The sequence below is a fragment of the Melopsittacus undulatus genome, chromosome 2 (assembly GCF_012275295.1).
Source record: "Melopsittacus undulatus isolate bMelUnd1 chromosome 2, bMelUnd1.mat.Z, whole genome shotgun sequence".
NCBI lineage: Eukaryota > Metazoa > Chordata > Aves > Psittaciformes > Psittaculidae > Melopsittacus > Melopsittacus undulatus.
In genome coordinates this window covers 6,908,892-6,925,545 of record NC_047528.1, presented here as the reverse complement: position 1 = coordinate 6,925,545, position 16,654 = coordinate 6,908,892, and the positions used below count along the sequence as shown (strand labels likewise).

The 16,654-nt window shown below is 39.1% G+C and overlaps 1 protein-coding gene across 1 annotated transcript in view; it reads right to left on the bottom strand.

Moving 5' to 3' along the window:
* The window catches only part of LOC101881240 (disks large homolog 2), a 423,431-nt gene that overhangs the window by 46,974 nt on the left and 359,803 nt on the right, over positions 1-16,654 (bottom strand). The window contains 1 exon segment of the mRNA XM_034072915.1: positions 129-305. Coding sequence (XP_033928806.1) covers positions 129-305 — 177 coding nt within the window.

Below are 16,654 nucleotides of genomic sequence, written 5' to 3'. Positions count from 1 at the left end.
CATCTCTTCCAGCTTTTGAAATAAACTGTTGGAATTTCCTCTACTTTCCCCATTTTTTCTCTAGGTCTTTGGAATAAAATGGAATATCATCATGGCCAAGGAGTTAGGAAGAAGGAGGCAGCACTCACCTCCTCTTGCTGGGTATAACTCCCATCTCCTCGCTGTCTCCCTCCAGAGTGACCCTCCTCGCCTGCCACCATTCATCGTCCGAGGCATTGATGACATGAAGGATGTCTCCATACTTAAAGCTGAGTCCTTGGCTTGGGAGGCCACTGTCTTTGCTCTTGTCATAGTCAAACATGGCTCTGTGAAAGTAAACAAAGATATGAAGACAGGTGATTATATCAGCCTTGGGAACATTTACTTCTGAACCAATTTGTCACATTTTCTGTTATAGCTAACCCTTGCTCCTTTCCAAAGGGAAGGACCTTGCTTGGGGGAAAAACTCCCACTCTGAAGATAATCTTCATGGAATACTGTTTTTTTTTTAAGAGAAGTTGAATCATAAAGTATGTTATTTATTGTTTCACTTCCTGCAGAACAATTGCCATATCAGAGAATCTAGTAAATAAACCCGGAATTGAGAAGCCCCTCCTGTCACCTTGCCAACAACAGTTTGCAGCTGTTGAATGTGTCCTTTCCTCACACTCATCTGTGCTCAGACAGACGGATGCTTTAGAAGGACTAAACACAAGGGACCAAAACTGTGCTTAGGGTAATGCATTTCTTCAGGTGAATGGATACACCTATATGAGCAAGTAGTTCAGACCAGAAGTGAGCTTTCAAAGGGAATCTCTTGGTTATTCCTACTCCAGTGCTTTGATTCATGTCCTGGAGCTGTGTTAGGTTGCAGACATTGGATTCCTGAAATCCAAAACTAAATTGAAAGATACCCTGACCAGAGTAGTGCTAGTCTGACACAGACCCTCCAGATGAACTTGGGGTGCACACAGCACCATTCTGCCACTGTCCCTCTGTACTCAGGACCTACCCAAGCAGCCCTAGCTCTTTTATTTGATATTGAAGATGTTTTTCACCAGTTTGAAGTGGACTTCTACCTTTGGTCTGCCTATACAAAAAAATCCCATGTACAGGGCATGTATATTAATATAGGATGCATCTATACATTTAGGGACTCCATAAGCACAAATTGAGGTCTAGCTTTGAGTTACCTGGCTATCAAACTGTGGCTAGGCATATTTTAGCATGATCTTACTGCCTAAGTATTCAACCCAGGTCCTAGGAAGGATCTTTAGCCTGTTGTGAGCTCTGTATTACCAAGTACAGTGATACTAATTCTCAGCCTTTTCCAGTCCTATGCACAGCACCTACACAAGCAGTCTTCAAGGTAGACATATTCCAGTTTCTCAAGGAAAGCCCCTTCACATGAATCCCAACAGGGCTGTACATTAGTACAGGTTGCTCATTGGAGCTACCTAGCTGAAAATCCAGATCTTGGTTCCTTATGGGAAAAAATATTTTTCCCAAGTAAAATATTGTTTAAAGAAAATGCCTCTCAAAAGCTGATGTTTATTTCCTATAGGAAAAATAATATGATTATAAACCTGACTACAGAACTGTTAGATCAGTAAAGTCCCAAGGGGTGTATAATAATTCCTGCTCTTTTATTGTCAGAAATAAAGTAATGGCAATCTCTTCACCGATAAACACTTCTGAGAGAAGGATTTGATATAATTAATTATTATGCATTTTAGTGCAATTGCAGACAGTGATTATGGCAGCTTTATGGGTAGATTTAAAGCACTCAAGGTTACAGCTTATAATGAGAGAACCTGAAAAATCACCAGAGTTGTAACTGCACAACCAAACCAATTTCAAAGCTCTTGGAAGCACTCAGTCTGCATGAAAGGTTTCGTTTATAGGAGGAGGAGGAAGAATGCTGTTTGGAATATGTCTTCTCTTAAAGAGTTTATAGTCATCTACTAATGCTTTCAGAAAAGCCAAGATAATTCCCCTCTCTTAGGATGAAGACTGCTGAATTTTACATAATCCATGGGATCAGATATGCTTGTGCCTTTCTTGGTAAATGTTCTTGGACTGCATGTAACCTTTGAAGAAATTAAAGATTTAGCAATGGAAATCCTGTAAAAACTTGGCTATATCTTAGTAAGTTACAGTCATTAAGGATTCTTATCAGTAACGTTTCATCTGTTGCCTTCTCAAATAAGGCATTCTATGAAGACATATGATGAAGCAGCATACAAATCCAGAAGCAGCTGAGTGTCATCAGTCACCTCTTTACCAATTAATGACACTTGATCTCAGGAGAAATGGCAATGCACACACAGGCACCCAACATATCATCCTGCTGGTACTGTCATTATCCACATACAATGGTCTTAGTTTTACCATTCTATGGACAACTATTGTCTTAACACTTCACCGAATGCTGAAAAACACTGAATTGTGTTCCTTGCCATGGAAGCCTATCAACATCTCAAACCTCTAACCACACAGTAGGCAACCATGCAGAATACTGGGCAGGTGTAATCCAATCCTGAGTCCATACATAATTAAATGAGTTCAAACAAATGACACTATCTTCTGTTGCAGAGAATATGCAAGGCTGCCATATCCCATATGTAAAACAGATGCCAAACTGGAAATGCTCCATATTTGACAAATTTAAGATGAATGACGTGTTTCAAAAGCTAAGTAGTAGAAAGAAAAGGCAGTGTTCTTTGTCCTTGAACAGACATTTGCACCCAAGAGCCCATGTATTGACATAAAATCACTGACTGCTCTCATGCTAGCTGATGTTAACGGTGAATGCAGATGGCACTGACTTATTTTGATTGGAGCAGTCCTGTGCAATGCTAATTAAAATGAGATTATAGATCTCAGACAGGAGGAATCTTGAGCACAATTTCCATTGAGTGAAAGATTTTGTGGCTGCAAGCTCTACAGATGTTGATTACTCCATTAGTAAATGAAAATTACATGCAAGCTGACTTCAGTGCTCTTTCCTAAACATTTCACATTGAGAGCCAGGTTTAAGTTGATAACATGGCATTATTTAAGCTTACAACTTTGATAATATGGTTGGCTCTGTAAAGCATACTTTTGCAAGCTGGCAGTTGGCCCAGCTATGAAACAAATGGAGACCTTCACTCTAGGCACTACTGAATGCACGTTGAAATGTTAACTTTGACTATGACTACCTTGGGCAATAGAGAGACCTGGGCAAGCTCGTCCTCACCTCCTCCTTTCAGTGCTCAGGCTGTAAGTATAAATTTGATATCTACATGTCCAATTGCAAGCTCTATTTAAGAGGCAGACATGTCATTTCTAATTTTCTACCTGATGAACAGCACTCAGTTCTGCTTGTGCTCAGTCTTGCAGATGTATATAAAAATAACACATCTGCATCTGCTGAGTGTCAGATGAAGTGATAGAAAATGAATGTATCCAAACCTCTCATTTGGCAAAAGAACTGGGAAGGGCAGACAGAAAAGATGCATGTATTGCTTTGTGCTTTCCTGGTTTTGGACAATGACAGCCCAGTTTTACAGGAGACAACACTATACTCCTAAAGCAGGGAAGCTTTCATAAGAGTCAAGTTCAGCTCTCAGCAGTCTATTTGGTCTATGCTAGCTTCTTTAAGCAGGTAACATCCTAAGGTATATTAGATACCTTAGGTTCTGCCATGTCATGGGGAATATCAAAGAAAAGGCTAAAATGTAGTAGCATCTTTGCAGAATGTGTTGAGGAGAGAATATAAGAAGCCCAGTCCAGCAAAAGACCCACACTCAGGCAGAGCATCCATCACCCCTCTCTGAGATATGAGCATCGTATTTTCCTTTCAGTTGAAGAAATATCGGCACAATTGGAACCTGGCTGCTGTAACTCTCCAGACAAGTGCTCTTCCCAAATGATAGGTCCAAAAAAGACACAGCAAAGGAGTATTATTCAAACGATTTAACCCATGAACACGTTACCGTTTGTGAAGAGTTAGAGGTTATCTTCACAGAACACAAGCACACATAGTGCAGATACTGGAGAGCCTGCTCAGCAGAGCTAAAGAGCTTTCTGAACATGGTAACATGACTGTATGTTTTCATATGGCTGAGTCTGCTTATTCATAGGTTGCTCAGGCAGTTCTTCAAGCCACTGAGCCCTAACTCATTTTTAGTGTCTTTTACTGCAATTTTGAAGAATAATAACCTCAATAATCTTACAGCTTTCTAATGCCACTTATCTGACAGGCTTGGATACTAACAGCTTCTCTACAACTTGATAAAAGCACATTTTAAAGGGCAGTTCTCTTCTTTCAGGTGTTTTATATCCTCAGTTAGCTGTTTACTTCTGCTCTTCAGCCTTCTTTTTGATCCTATAGTAGAGAACCAAGAGCTCTACAAGGCTTTCTGTATAGCTGTAAGGGCTCTTTTTACCAGTCAGCTGATTAAGTCTACTTTTGAACTGGGACAGTCGATATCTGATAACAAAGGAAATTAGTTTCAATTGTTTAACTTTCATTTTAGAGCTGTCGCCAATGTTGTCGTGACAAAAACACTGTGAAAATTCCCATTTGGTACCGTCTAGATAATGCATTTCACAAGCAGCAGCCTGTGTTACACAGGATGAATGATACTACATTACTAGTCCTGCATTTGAGGTTACAAATGTAGTAAGCCCAGTGAGTACTGTGAGATAAAACTCTGAAACTGGGGACAGAGCTTGCTATCAGCTAGTTAAATAGATGTGGTGAAATCATGGTTTGACCATCTTAGTTCCCTAATTAGAAAAACAGCAACAGGAGTGGGGTGATTATCAAAGTATATGCACCAAATTTCCATTAACACCTTTAACTTTTTTCCCCTCAATTCTCAGTTTTTGCATGAGTTTGGGGAAAACTGTTTAATAGCTACAATATTTTGAAAGTGAAAAGTGTGATTCAAGTGCTAAGCATTGGTGCTGCTTCTATGGTGAAAACCTCTTGCTTGTAGAAAATTAAGAAGCACAGCTCTGAGAAGTAAAGCAGAAGATGCAGGCATTTAGAATAAGCTGGATATCAGAAATAGTTAAGCTTATGTGAGTCTTGCTGCCCTGATATTATTCCAGACTTGAAAAGTGATCATTAAACTAAAATAATCCCAGCAGTAATTTGGACAGACCCTAACAGGTTTTGGTTTTGTGCTTGGATGCTTCTTAATCATTTTCAGGAGCCCACATCAGTGTAAAACATGAGCCCAGCATTTCACAACAGTATCAAAACTCATTGCTCAAAAATTGTTTGAAATGAAAACACTGCCATTGTCAAGCTGTAATACACTGCCAAACGTGCAGTGAGGCATCTACCTGTCAGTGAAGACCAGTTCAGTGGTGGCATTGTTTTAATTTCACTTAGCATAAATACTGCAGCAGTTGAGATATGTCCGAAGCTAAGTTGCATTGCACAATAAATTTCTATTTCTAATGACAGCTATTCTTGCAGCTAGAGTAATAAATATTTAACATAGGAGAAAATATATTGGCTTTAAGGAAATTGAAAGTCAATTCATTGTGCAATCTCATATATTGCAGCCTATTGGCACCCACCATGGCTGTATTGTTACCAGTGTTTTACATACGAAAAAGGTACAGAAAGACTAAGTGATCTTGCTAAGCCTTTAGCAGAAAAGTGAATTTAACAGAAACTTAGCTTCTTCAGCTAATGCTGTAAACACCCTTTGTAAGTTAGTAGTCTTTATGATCTTCCTGACAAGGGATATTAATGCATTCATAGCACAGCAATATATTTTGCTGAATGCTTCTGTATACTCAGTGCAAAGCCCCAAAATCTTCAACTCCCATATCACTATCACTATGGCTAGTCATCTCAATTTGATATGGTTCAGGTACTGTGTGGCAGCTTTATTTGCATCTCTGAAATTACTTTCCTCTTCTTCTGGCACAGATGGGAGTTTGCACATAAATTTACAGACCGCTCTTTGCCATTCACTTGATTATGAAATGACAACAACGCAAGAGACATTTTCAGCTTCTGTAAATAGTCCTAACTCTTCTGCAATCTGCCAGCATATTTGCATTCACATCACTTAAGCATATTACTCTTTTCCCTGAAAATTTCCTTAGCATTGATTCTCAGACCTCAGGCTTTATAGCATCATCCTAAGGGACAGACACTTTATTCGCTTTCTTTCAACATCTATCCTGCCCCCTGCACTAGAAATCCAGTGCACAGAGGTTTAATTTGCCTGGTTTTAGACAGTAATTCAGCATCATAGCCAGAATCAGACCCCAAGTTTCATAGCTGTCTTTTCTGCACTCTCTGTAATAGATGTATTTCCACCCACTTGCAGGCTCAGCTCGTAGAAAACATTAGAAGAAAATGAAAGAAGTCCTGATGTAATTCATCGCTATAGCTACAACAAAGAGCATAGCAGCTCTGGGACAGGACCAGCCATTGCAACACAATTATGATGCTATTAAAAGGGTTAAATTTTCACGTAGTGGCATGTCAGTAAAATCGTTCAACTTCTGCTCCCAGTTTTGTTTTCACCTGGAGAAGCTGAACAGGTAAATCCTATGTAAATCCTATATAGTAGAGCATACAAAAATGTTGCTTTCTCCTTGTGAGCTGTGGGAAGCTCTGAGGTGCTGCTTGCTATGACTGGAGGCTGCCAGAACAGCCCTTGTGCTAAGGAACAATTCTGTGGTACACTTTCACCTCCACTGAAAGAGTGGGATGGGATTGTTTTGAAGAACGGCTTTTATTAGGAGTATCCTACACCAATGTGGCTTCAACAAAATGTTTGTCTTAATACATACAAGTCAAAGATGCTGCTTTTCCCTTGCCTTTCCTTGCCTTTCTTTTAATGTCTTCCTTTTTCTTTTTGTTATTTTTCCTTTCTTTTTTTTTTCCTAGCTTAATGATGTTGTAGCTTTTCACGAAGCTAATCCCCTCAACTTTAGTTACTGTGTTTGTGCTGAGAGGGACAGTGTTGGCAGCACCCTGTGTTATCAAATTCAGTCATGCTGGGGCACTGCAACATGGATGTGATGTTCCTTTGGGAAGTAAGGACAGGTCAGGGACCATTCCCAGCAATGCAACAGTTTGGATGCACCTCCGTTTTATGGTGGACAGGAGGATATAAAGGAATGGATACGGTTGTTGCAGTGGGGCACGGATGTTGTTCCCAGGCATAGCTGGTAGAACTAAGGTGGAACCTGAGCGCACAGAACTGCCCCAAGGCACCTGCACTACACCAAATCCCACTGCACATTTGCACCCAAGCTTTTTCCATTTTCTTTACTTCATTCAGCAATTTCTCCATTCAGTCCAATTCATTTCTCATCATTTTGCTCCTCGTGGGAATTTGGCAGGGAGTTATGCCACGGCCTTCAATTAAAAAGGATTTGAGACAGCAGTATTAGTTCCAGAACCATTCCACAAGAGGGGGAGAGGTTTTCTTTATGGTGTTCACAACAGGAAAGAGGACTGGCATTTGTCCTCAGGGAGTATTCTGTTCACTTTGCAGATCCGACCATGACTCTTAATGTCAGCTCCTATGAGCCAGTGTTTATGCTGTTGATGGGCATTTCTGGGCCTTTAGTAAGTGCTCATGTTCTCTGCAGGAAATGAGCTCTTTTGTACTGAAAAATGGAAGTCAATGTTCTGAGAAGTATCGATCAGTATGTTCCAGTTTCATGGTCTTGCTATGCAACAGCATGCAAGGTCCTATGTTAAAGGCACAATCTCTCACAGCCCACAGTGAGGAAGGACTGATGGCTATATTCTTTCAGCTGTGGACATGGTCAGAGCTCACTTTACTCCAAGGCTTGCCTGGCTTTAAAGTCTTCCAGCAGGAGCTGAGATCACAAAGCTTTGTCACATCTCTTGTGTTGGCACATGGGGAATTAATTTCAGGCTGCATCCATTTTTTGTTTCTTTAGCATTTTACAGGGCATAAAAAGGCCAAGTAGAATTCCCCTTCTGCTCGCGAGCATCTGAGAAGAGTATCAAGCTGTGAGCATGTGCCTCAACCCTTTCCATAATTTATAGACTCAGTAAATCTGCCTGCTGGCTTCATCTCTTTTAAGTAGAGAAGCTTTTTAATACATCTGTGTTGTACTCAATGTATTTTAAATTTGCATATTTGAGCTTTGCTTTAAAACTGGGAGACCACCTTAGGGCAGAAGACTGACTACATTTAGCCTTATGTATTTTAACAAACTGGAGAAGATCTGCAGCAACATCTCAATTCTGGAGTGATTTACACTGAATTTGTGTGTGAAATTTCACAATAAACCCCCATATTTGTGAGTGAGATTTTAATTTCAGAGCACACTGTAAAACTTGGATCAGGTTTGTTCTAAGGTGTTTTGTTAATTTGTCTTCTTCTTAGCTTTGTTTCTTTTTCTCCCATTCAGACTAAGTGAAGCTGCTGCTTGACTGCATCTCTGGTTTCTGTCTGAGGAATCTGTGCAGTTCCTCAGTATAGATTCCTATGTTGTGACATTTAACATTATCCATACCCAGAAAGGAAATTTGACTGGATGTCAAATCAGGGATACTTTAAACAAATGGGTAATTTACCTGAAATTGCAACCTGTGGGTTGCATAGTTTGTCATAGGAGCCAAAAAGTAATTCAGCGATTCTTAGTTTTAAAGAAATAGTAACTTATTTGCTGACTAAGAATATTCATTTGGGAATTTTCCCCTGAGGGAAAATAAAATTAAAAATAAAATTAAATTAAAATAATAAAAATAAAATAAAATAAACAAATATAAAATAAACCAAAATAAAATAAGCAAAAGGAAATATTTATTTCAAAGACAATGCAACTTAAAGGGAGCATTGTGACTGTGTAGCACAGCCTGTGGCCACCCCCCTCCTTACCTTCTCCAAAATGCATGCTACCTCTAATACATAATACATTATAAAAAAGCACTGAATTGATTTTTTTAAGTCATTGGTCTACAATAGTCCTAAACATTGCAGCAGCTCTCAAGCAAGTTGTTTTTTCATGTAGGTAGTTGTCTCAAATACCCTGTAGTTTGCAATTGCTTTCTCTTAGACCTAATCATGACCCATATCCCTTAGCAGCTTTGAAAATTACATGATGGCCAGGCTGCCCACAGAATTCATTGTGCTTCCACTGGGTTATAATCAAAAGGAATTTTTCAGCACACCAAAGAACCCTACTGATAACATAATTATTACTACCAGCCAGATAAACGATGGCTTCTTTGTTTTGTTGGACAAGGATATTAGGCATCTGCAGAATTAAAGTAAGAGAAAGCCTTCCTATGGAAAAATGGACCACATTCATGATTCGTATAATTTGAACACAATGTTGACAAAAAGAGTGCTAAGAGATGGACTAACCATAATGCCTCTATGAAAAACACCCCACCAGCCAAAATGGCAGCAAAATGGAGTATTAATACTTCTTTCTTTATTTGTCCCCTTCAGAAATCAACATGCAAGACTGGAGCATTTTCAGTCAGAATATTCTTACTTCTGTTGCAAGAGGTGTAAGAGGTGGGGAAGTCTCCAGTCCTTGCTAGCATGGAAGTGCTCTTTTGTTCATATAATAATAAATCTCTTTACACATTCCAACCTTTAGAAATGGCTTCTGAAAAGAAAATTGTTCTCTGGCTATTGAGAAAGTGTAGACAGGCAAAACTAGGAGAAAGTATTAAACAAGGCAGAACGTTGGCTGTTCTACCTTTGATGAGTGAGGGCATTTTGGGAGAGTTGAGATGCTTGTTTACCACAGCTCTTTCTTAGTAATGGTTTCTGCTTGGCCTTGAATGTTGTCCTTTGCCAAAGAAAGAGTCAGAAGTCAGAATTCCATTGTTACTGTGTCAGCTGATGAGGTTCTGCTGCAACAATGAGGTGTCGCATGCACGCAGGAACTACACCATGGAAAAACACTGAAACTTATTATGGAAATTAATTCTCCTGCATAATGTGGAGAAATGTAATAACTCCATAAACCCTGCTGGATGCAACTGTTTGAGAAGTCATAAACACCTTTTTTCTCTAGGGCAAAACTTGAGGAGCTCGTTAAGGGTTTACTCAATCAGTGGGAGGTTGCTGATAAAGTGAGTCCTTTGTGTTTATAACACAGGTTTCAGCTCTAAGAAATGCAATTAATTCTTGAGTTTGACTTAGTTCTTATTTTAAAGAAGGGCGATTTTGCAAAAATCCCAATGCTATCAAAGTCTAAAGCTGTACTTTTATTGCACAAAGGTCAAGTGACTCTACATAACCTCTGTTTCATGAAGCCAAACATGAAATCTCTAAAGACTTCAGATTTACATGATGGAACTCTATAGAAATCAATACATACAGAACAGTGCCAATGGCCTGAGCTAAACTCAGCTGAAATCTTCTAAACTCTAATCGAATAACAGTGAAAGTTTGCCTGGAAGAGCAGCTATGAGAAGAGATGTCCTATTTGGCCAACAAGTCCTGTGGATTCCTTGAGCTATTTTGTGTCAACCCTACCATAAAGAGGTGTATCCCACTGAAATATATTCTATGATTGGGTTGAATGTTTTCCTAGTAGATGATCTTTTCCATAAACCTTCATCTTCTGAAGCCAAATCAATACTTCGGAAGCTCAGTTTTCATTACACTCCCATTCTCATGGAGGAAAGCTTGAAAATAAGATGCCAGAATATGCAAAAGCAGAAACAAACATAAAGGGCAAATAAAAATAATGGTCTTTGGTGTCACCTGGTCAGTGTCAAAACACCGATTATTTCTTCTTCTTAATGATTAGATTCAGTGTTTCACTATGTGCGTGGTGTCAGTCCACATTAGAAACAGACTTGAAGAAAAATATGCTAATCAAACCTGTGACCAAAATAACATCAGTAATGTGTATTTGTAGCCCATCATTCCCCCCATTGCATTATCCACACCCTCCTTCCCTGGGAGCCCTGGCTCTCACATTCTCAAAAGCAGGATTAAGAAGTTCCTGAATCCCATTTTTAAAGGTAAATTAAGCACATCTGAGCCTAGGTTTTGTTGACTTTAAATAAGATTAGACTCTGAATTGCTAAGTCGCTTTGAAAACGTTACCCTAAGCAGCTTTAAGATTGACAGAATTTGCCTTAAGCTGCTCGGAGACTGACAAGAGGATGGTCTGGTGCAGTAACACAAACAGTTTATTCCATGTTCCTGAATTGTGCTAGGACTTGGGATAAGCCATTTTTTTTCTGCTACCCTGAACGAAGCTCAGAGTTTTGATGCTGTTGTCCATAATGAAACTTCCTCATTCTGTGTCTAATCCCTCATTTAAACAAGGACACTAAGAAACAGAGCTGGGACCTTTCCTTCTAATGCCTTCATTTAAATGAGTCCTGTGGCTATGAACAGCCTAAAACTAAATCTTCCAGCAAAACCTGTTGTGTTCTTCTCCCTTCCCCTGCCATGGAAACTTTCTACCTATACTGGCTTAAGCTCACCTTGATTTTAAGATATTCCTCCATCCTGCAGAAAAACCCCCATGAACCCCTACTAACAATAACTGCAGATGGAAAATGCATATCAAAAGCCGTGTTCTAAGTTTAGGCAAAGCAGTAACAGCAGTCTCTTGAGTTAAGCTCTTGAAACTAATTTTCTTTAGCATTTGAGTAATCTGACCAATTGCAAGTAGATTACATATACTTAAAATTATAAATTGAGAAGGGTTTCTTCTCTCCATATTTCAGGAGAAAAAAATGGGTGAAATGCAGAGATTATTAGAGGAATCTAAAATCACTAGACAGTAAAGGAGAGCTCCTCTGTACCTATGGCAAAGGAAGAATGCAGAGAATTTACATTAAATTGGAAAGACAATACAAGTGGTATGAATATTTCTCTAATAATATTTCTCTAATTTGATGACCTTTTTTGCATACTTTTTAAATTAATAATACTTAAGTAGAGTATTGTGAAGTACTCAGAGGATATGATAAAGTGGCCATATCAATGCCTGTGATGGGTAAATTAAACATAAAGGGTGAAATCTCTTTGACTTCAACAGAAGGAAGCATCTATTGAAGCTACACATCTTGTCAGAAGAGCCTGCAGTGTAAATTACACTGTCATTTAGCATTTCCTTACACAAAACCTGTGCCATTAAAATGAATTGAGTCTCACTGAGTAACAGAATAGAGACCCAAAAGAAACAAGCACGAAACTGAGCAAACAAATGTCTATTTTGTCATCAAAAAAAGATGTTTTTCTTTCACCTCTCGTGGTGAAGATTGAAATAATCACAGAGATTTTTTTGCCTGAATGAATTCTTAGTCTTTTTTAGCATTTTACAGCCTCATTTGCAAGCTGTAGGAACTTCATATATTTTCTCTTCCAACATGGAAACAGCAATGCAGTTTAGTGAGTGATTTAGGGGCTGAGCAAGGAAGCTCTCTTGGAGAAGGCTGTGGTGTATAAACAGGGAGAGGATCAGACCATATGTCCACTGTTGCTATATGTTTCCTGAACATCTGCTGTCAACCACTGTCACAAATACACTTGGCTAGATGGACCTTTCTTCTGAGCCAGGGTAGCTGCAAATCAAAATTGATGTCACTTTTATAGAGGAAAACAGATACAGAAGGTGGGAAGCCAATATCTCCTGCATGACTTGGGTTGGTGCTGACAGGAGAAAGGACATGGAAAAATTTCAGTGTTTAAAAAAAGGAACAAAACAATCCATGGAAAAGGAATCAAACACTTGAAATGTCTGCAGGTGACTAATTATGAAAACTTGCAGCTCAAGGAGAATCAGACTGAGCTCTTCAGATTGCTGAGTTCTCCCTGCATGTAGGTGATGACTCTCACAAGTCACTTAGTGGGAGAGCAATTCCCATCCCTCAGGATCTTGCACAGGTTCATGGACTGTCAGACATCTCAGGGAGCTGGGAAACCTCACAGGGGCCATGGAGGGACAATTACTGTGGAGCTTCCATGTAAGTGTTAATCCCAGTGCTATACCACAATACTTTTGATGACAGCTACCCTGTGTCTCCTGATCAAGGGCTGTCTTTGATGATCAAGATTATTTTGGCAATCTGAAAGCTGCTATAGCATAAAAAGTGCTGCATTGCATTATACAGCAACAAATGGAGGTTAGAACTAGATGATCTTAAAGTCCTTTCCAACCTTAACTATTCTATGATTCTATGATAAATAGTGTAATTAGGAGTTTCAGAGTACCTTTTGCATACGTGTCTAAATCTATAGATTGACTGCAGCACTCACAGATGTGTGACTGTTAAATCATTTCACTACATCAATATCTAAACATTGCTCTTATATTCGACTCTACCATTCCTACCTCTGGCCTTATAGGATTAAACTCCATTGGGTTGTTTAACACAACTTCTGGCTAGCAATGCAAATGACATCTTTTTAGTGGTTTTCTTTCTGTCTCTATCTCATTAACTTAGTATTTCCCATCAAACATCAACTAAGCAAATATCTGTTTCTCTAGTAGAGTACGAAATGTTTCCTTTTCATAGCTATGATATATCACTGCAGTTCTGTCTGTAAGCTCTATAAAGTGAATCAAGTTAATGGAAAGACTCTAAACCAGCATGAGTTTGTATTGCGATGAACAACTTTCATTTTTCATATATAAAAAAGCAAGTCAGTGCAAGATACAGTGTAATGAAATAAATATAAATGAAAAAAGTAGACTGTACAAAACTCAATTTATCTTCAAAGATTCCTTTTCCTTATGATCTCAAAATCTGAATTTAAGAGCTTGAGCTTCTCTTCCTTTAAGTAATAGTATGAGCACTATCATCTTTACAGAAAGTCATTTATAAAGCAAACCCTCACTGCAGCATGCGACTGCCTCTGAGGGCAATTTCTAGTATCTTCCCAAGTCTCCTACATAGCAGGGCCACATCTGAAAATCTCTGTATCTCCTGCAGCTGTAGCAGTAATTTACTGCATTTATCAGTCCCATTGCACTACTGGTCTTTAGTGAGGTGGGTTGAGATTTTTCATTTTCTTGATTTGCTTTCAAGACTTACTATTAATGTTCCTGCATGTAACAGTAGAGATGAGATGTCCGTTTTCAGCAAAAACTCCAGTGTGAGCTTATGTCCAAGATCAGACTCACACAATGTTAGAGAACAGCAGATGCTTGAGCAGGCATGGCTCTGCATTGTCATGTCCTGCAGGGACACTGAAGAGAAGAGGATGCGCTCCCTCAAATCCCTTCACAATGGGGGAACAAAACAGGACAAAGAAAGGCTGTCCTGGCCTTAAGACATTATTGTCAGCACCTCTGGCATATTCTTCTACCTCCTCAAATGCTTGTTGGCAGCTCATGGAAGACCAGCCTAAAGGAACTGTAGTATGTAACTCGTATTAGAGCAAGAGGTGAGCACCAAAAGAAGGCTGGCAGCAAGGTGTCCCTTCTGGCTCTGAATAACAGAGACCAACAGGAGCCAGAGCTTCAGACATGTCTCTATCTTCTCAGCTTTTCTGGTTGCCTACTGTTGGTATCCCACCACTCAAGGTACTTGCTGACATGAATCCAGTCCTTGGCACCTAATTAATCTTCCTCCTTAAAGCTGATACTTTTTAGTCAATGAGATCAGTTCTTGGGAGTTTTGTGCTCAAAGCTGGAGACAATTTTGAGGACCTACAAACTTGTTTTCCTACTCAGCATCCTTGACCCAATGGCCATTCTGGGACACTGCCTCTGTCTTTATAAAGTAAGGATGGATGGCATTTCCCTGCCACGAAGGAGAATAGTGGAGGTAACTGCAGTAAGGATTGTGCGGCATTCAGATACTAAATACCAATTATAGAGGGCATTGGGGTGTAATAAGAAAGCTCAGGAATGAAAAGGCCAAAGCAATAAAGCTAAATGAATTATTTACAATCAACTACAGGATGAACCCACAGAAGAGCCTTTCAGACCTGTCAAATCAATGGAACCATCTGCTCTTGATGTGTCAGTAGACAAAGTTTAATAGCAAATCAATAAAATGAATAGTAATAAATTACCAGGATGAGATGAATGACTGAAATGTGTGCAAGTGGCAAATATAAACCCATTTTTAAAGGGAGACCACAAATTAATTTAACTTGAGTAACAGGTAGGTCTACTTAACCTTGTTAGAGGAACAGTAAACTCATGGACCAGGAATAACACTTAGATTGCCAGAATGCTTGTGAAAGCCTTACTCATAAAATATAAAGGATAGAGTGGTCTAGGAATAAAGGATTAGTAAATGTTTAAAGGACAGGAAGCAGAGATTAACAAATAAGGTTTTATTTTTACAACAAAGGAATTTCCTTAAGTGGTCTAGAAAAGGTGGTGAAGTATAAGGTGATATTTACTGATGATACGGGGGTATCAGGGTAGCAAACCCAAAAACTGACTGAGAAAAGTGAAAAAGGATTTCAAAATGGCAAGTAACTGGATGGTAAAATTCTTGATGAAATTTAGCATCAATAAATGCAAAGTGAGGCATGGGGAATATCACTCCTTTGTAGATGTACATATTGATACACACCAGCCAAGCAATTACTCCCCAGGGAAGAAACACTTTCTCTAGTTTCTCTTCTGTAACTATCCTATTTCTCAGTTTTTATAGGAAAACATTAATTCAATGCACAGCAGTAGTGAAAAAGGCAAATCTGCACCTACAATTTACAGAAATGAATGAAGAACCAAACAGAAATCATTGTTATTATACCATGAAACAGACACCCACACACATCCACTACAGCCAGTCCTGATTCTGCATCCTGAAGAGGACCTGGAAAAGGCAGGGAAGGAGCAGAGAGACCAATAAGGGCAATTTGCTCACAGGGGCAGATGATACAGAGTAAGTCTTCTCAGCTGTAAAAAAGATGACTAAGAAAAGAGTGCAATAAAAGTTAATGAAGTTGCAAATTTCAGGGACGAGGGAATAGGGGACACTTGCTCACTGTTCTCACAGTACAAGAAATGGAGGGTATCATAATTTAACCACTAACAGATAATATAGGGGATGCAATTAACCAGTGGATGTTGTAGGGTCTGGAAATTCAAATGGGCCTAAAAAAATCTTTCCAAAAAACAGAAAAATCCATCAAGACTATTTGATAGTATTGGAATATCTGCTGTCAGCTACTTTTTGAGACAGAATAATGGATGGGAAGAATCTTTGGTCCTGTTGAGTTTGGTGGCCATGTTCGCTTTCACACATTCACCCTACATCACTGGGGCTTTGATTTGATCAGCGTAACTTGAAACAGAGTCATTTGGCTTGTGACAATCTGCTTGAAAGACAGCTTTCCATATGGAAACTGTTTCCATTATGGAAACTAGTTAAGGAATTCAAGCTGAAACCCCATTTGTCTTTAGGTTTTCTACTACTGAGAAGTGTGGCATGGTTAGTCCCTGCCCGTGGCAGAGGGTTTGGAACTAGATGATCTTTAACCATTCTGTGATTCTATGATTACGACGAATATGAGGATTGAAACACATCACAGATTTAAGGGCACTGAGAAATCTTTCTGAAAGACAGATTCTACTGATTCATTGTTTTCATTAAAAACTACAATGTCCTTTTTTTGAGACACAATTTTACTTGTACAAAGCTTATTGTATGCAATAATTGCAAAACCTACATCTTTAGGTTTACAAGATGGTGGATGCATGTACCTTTCTAATCTAGCAC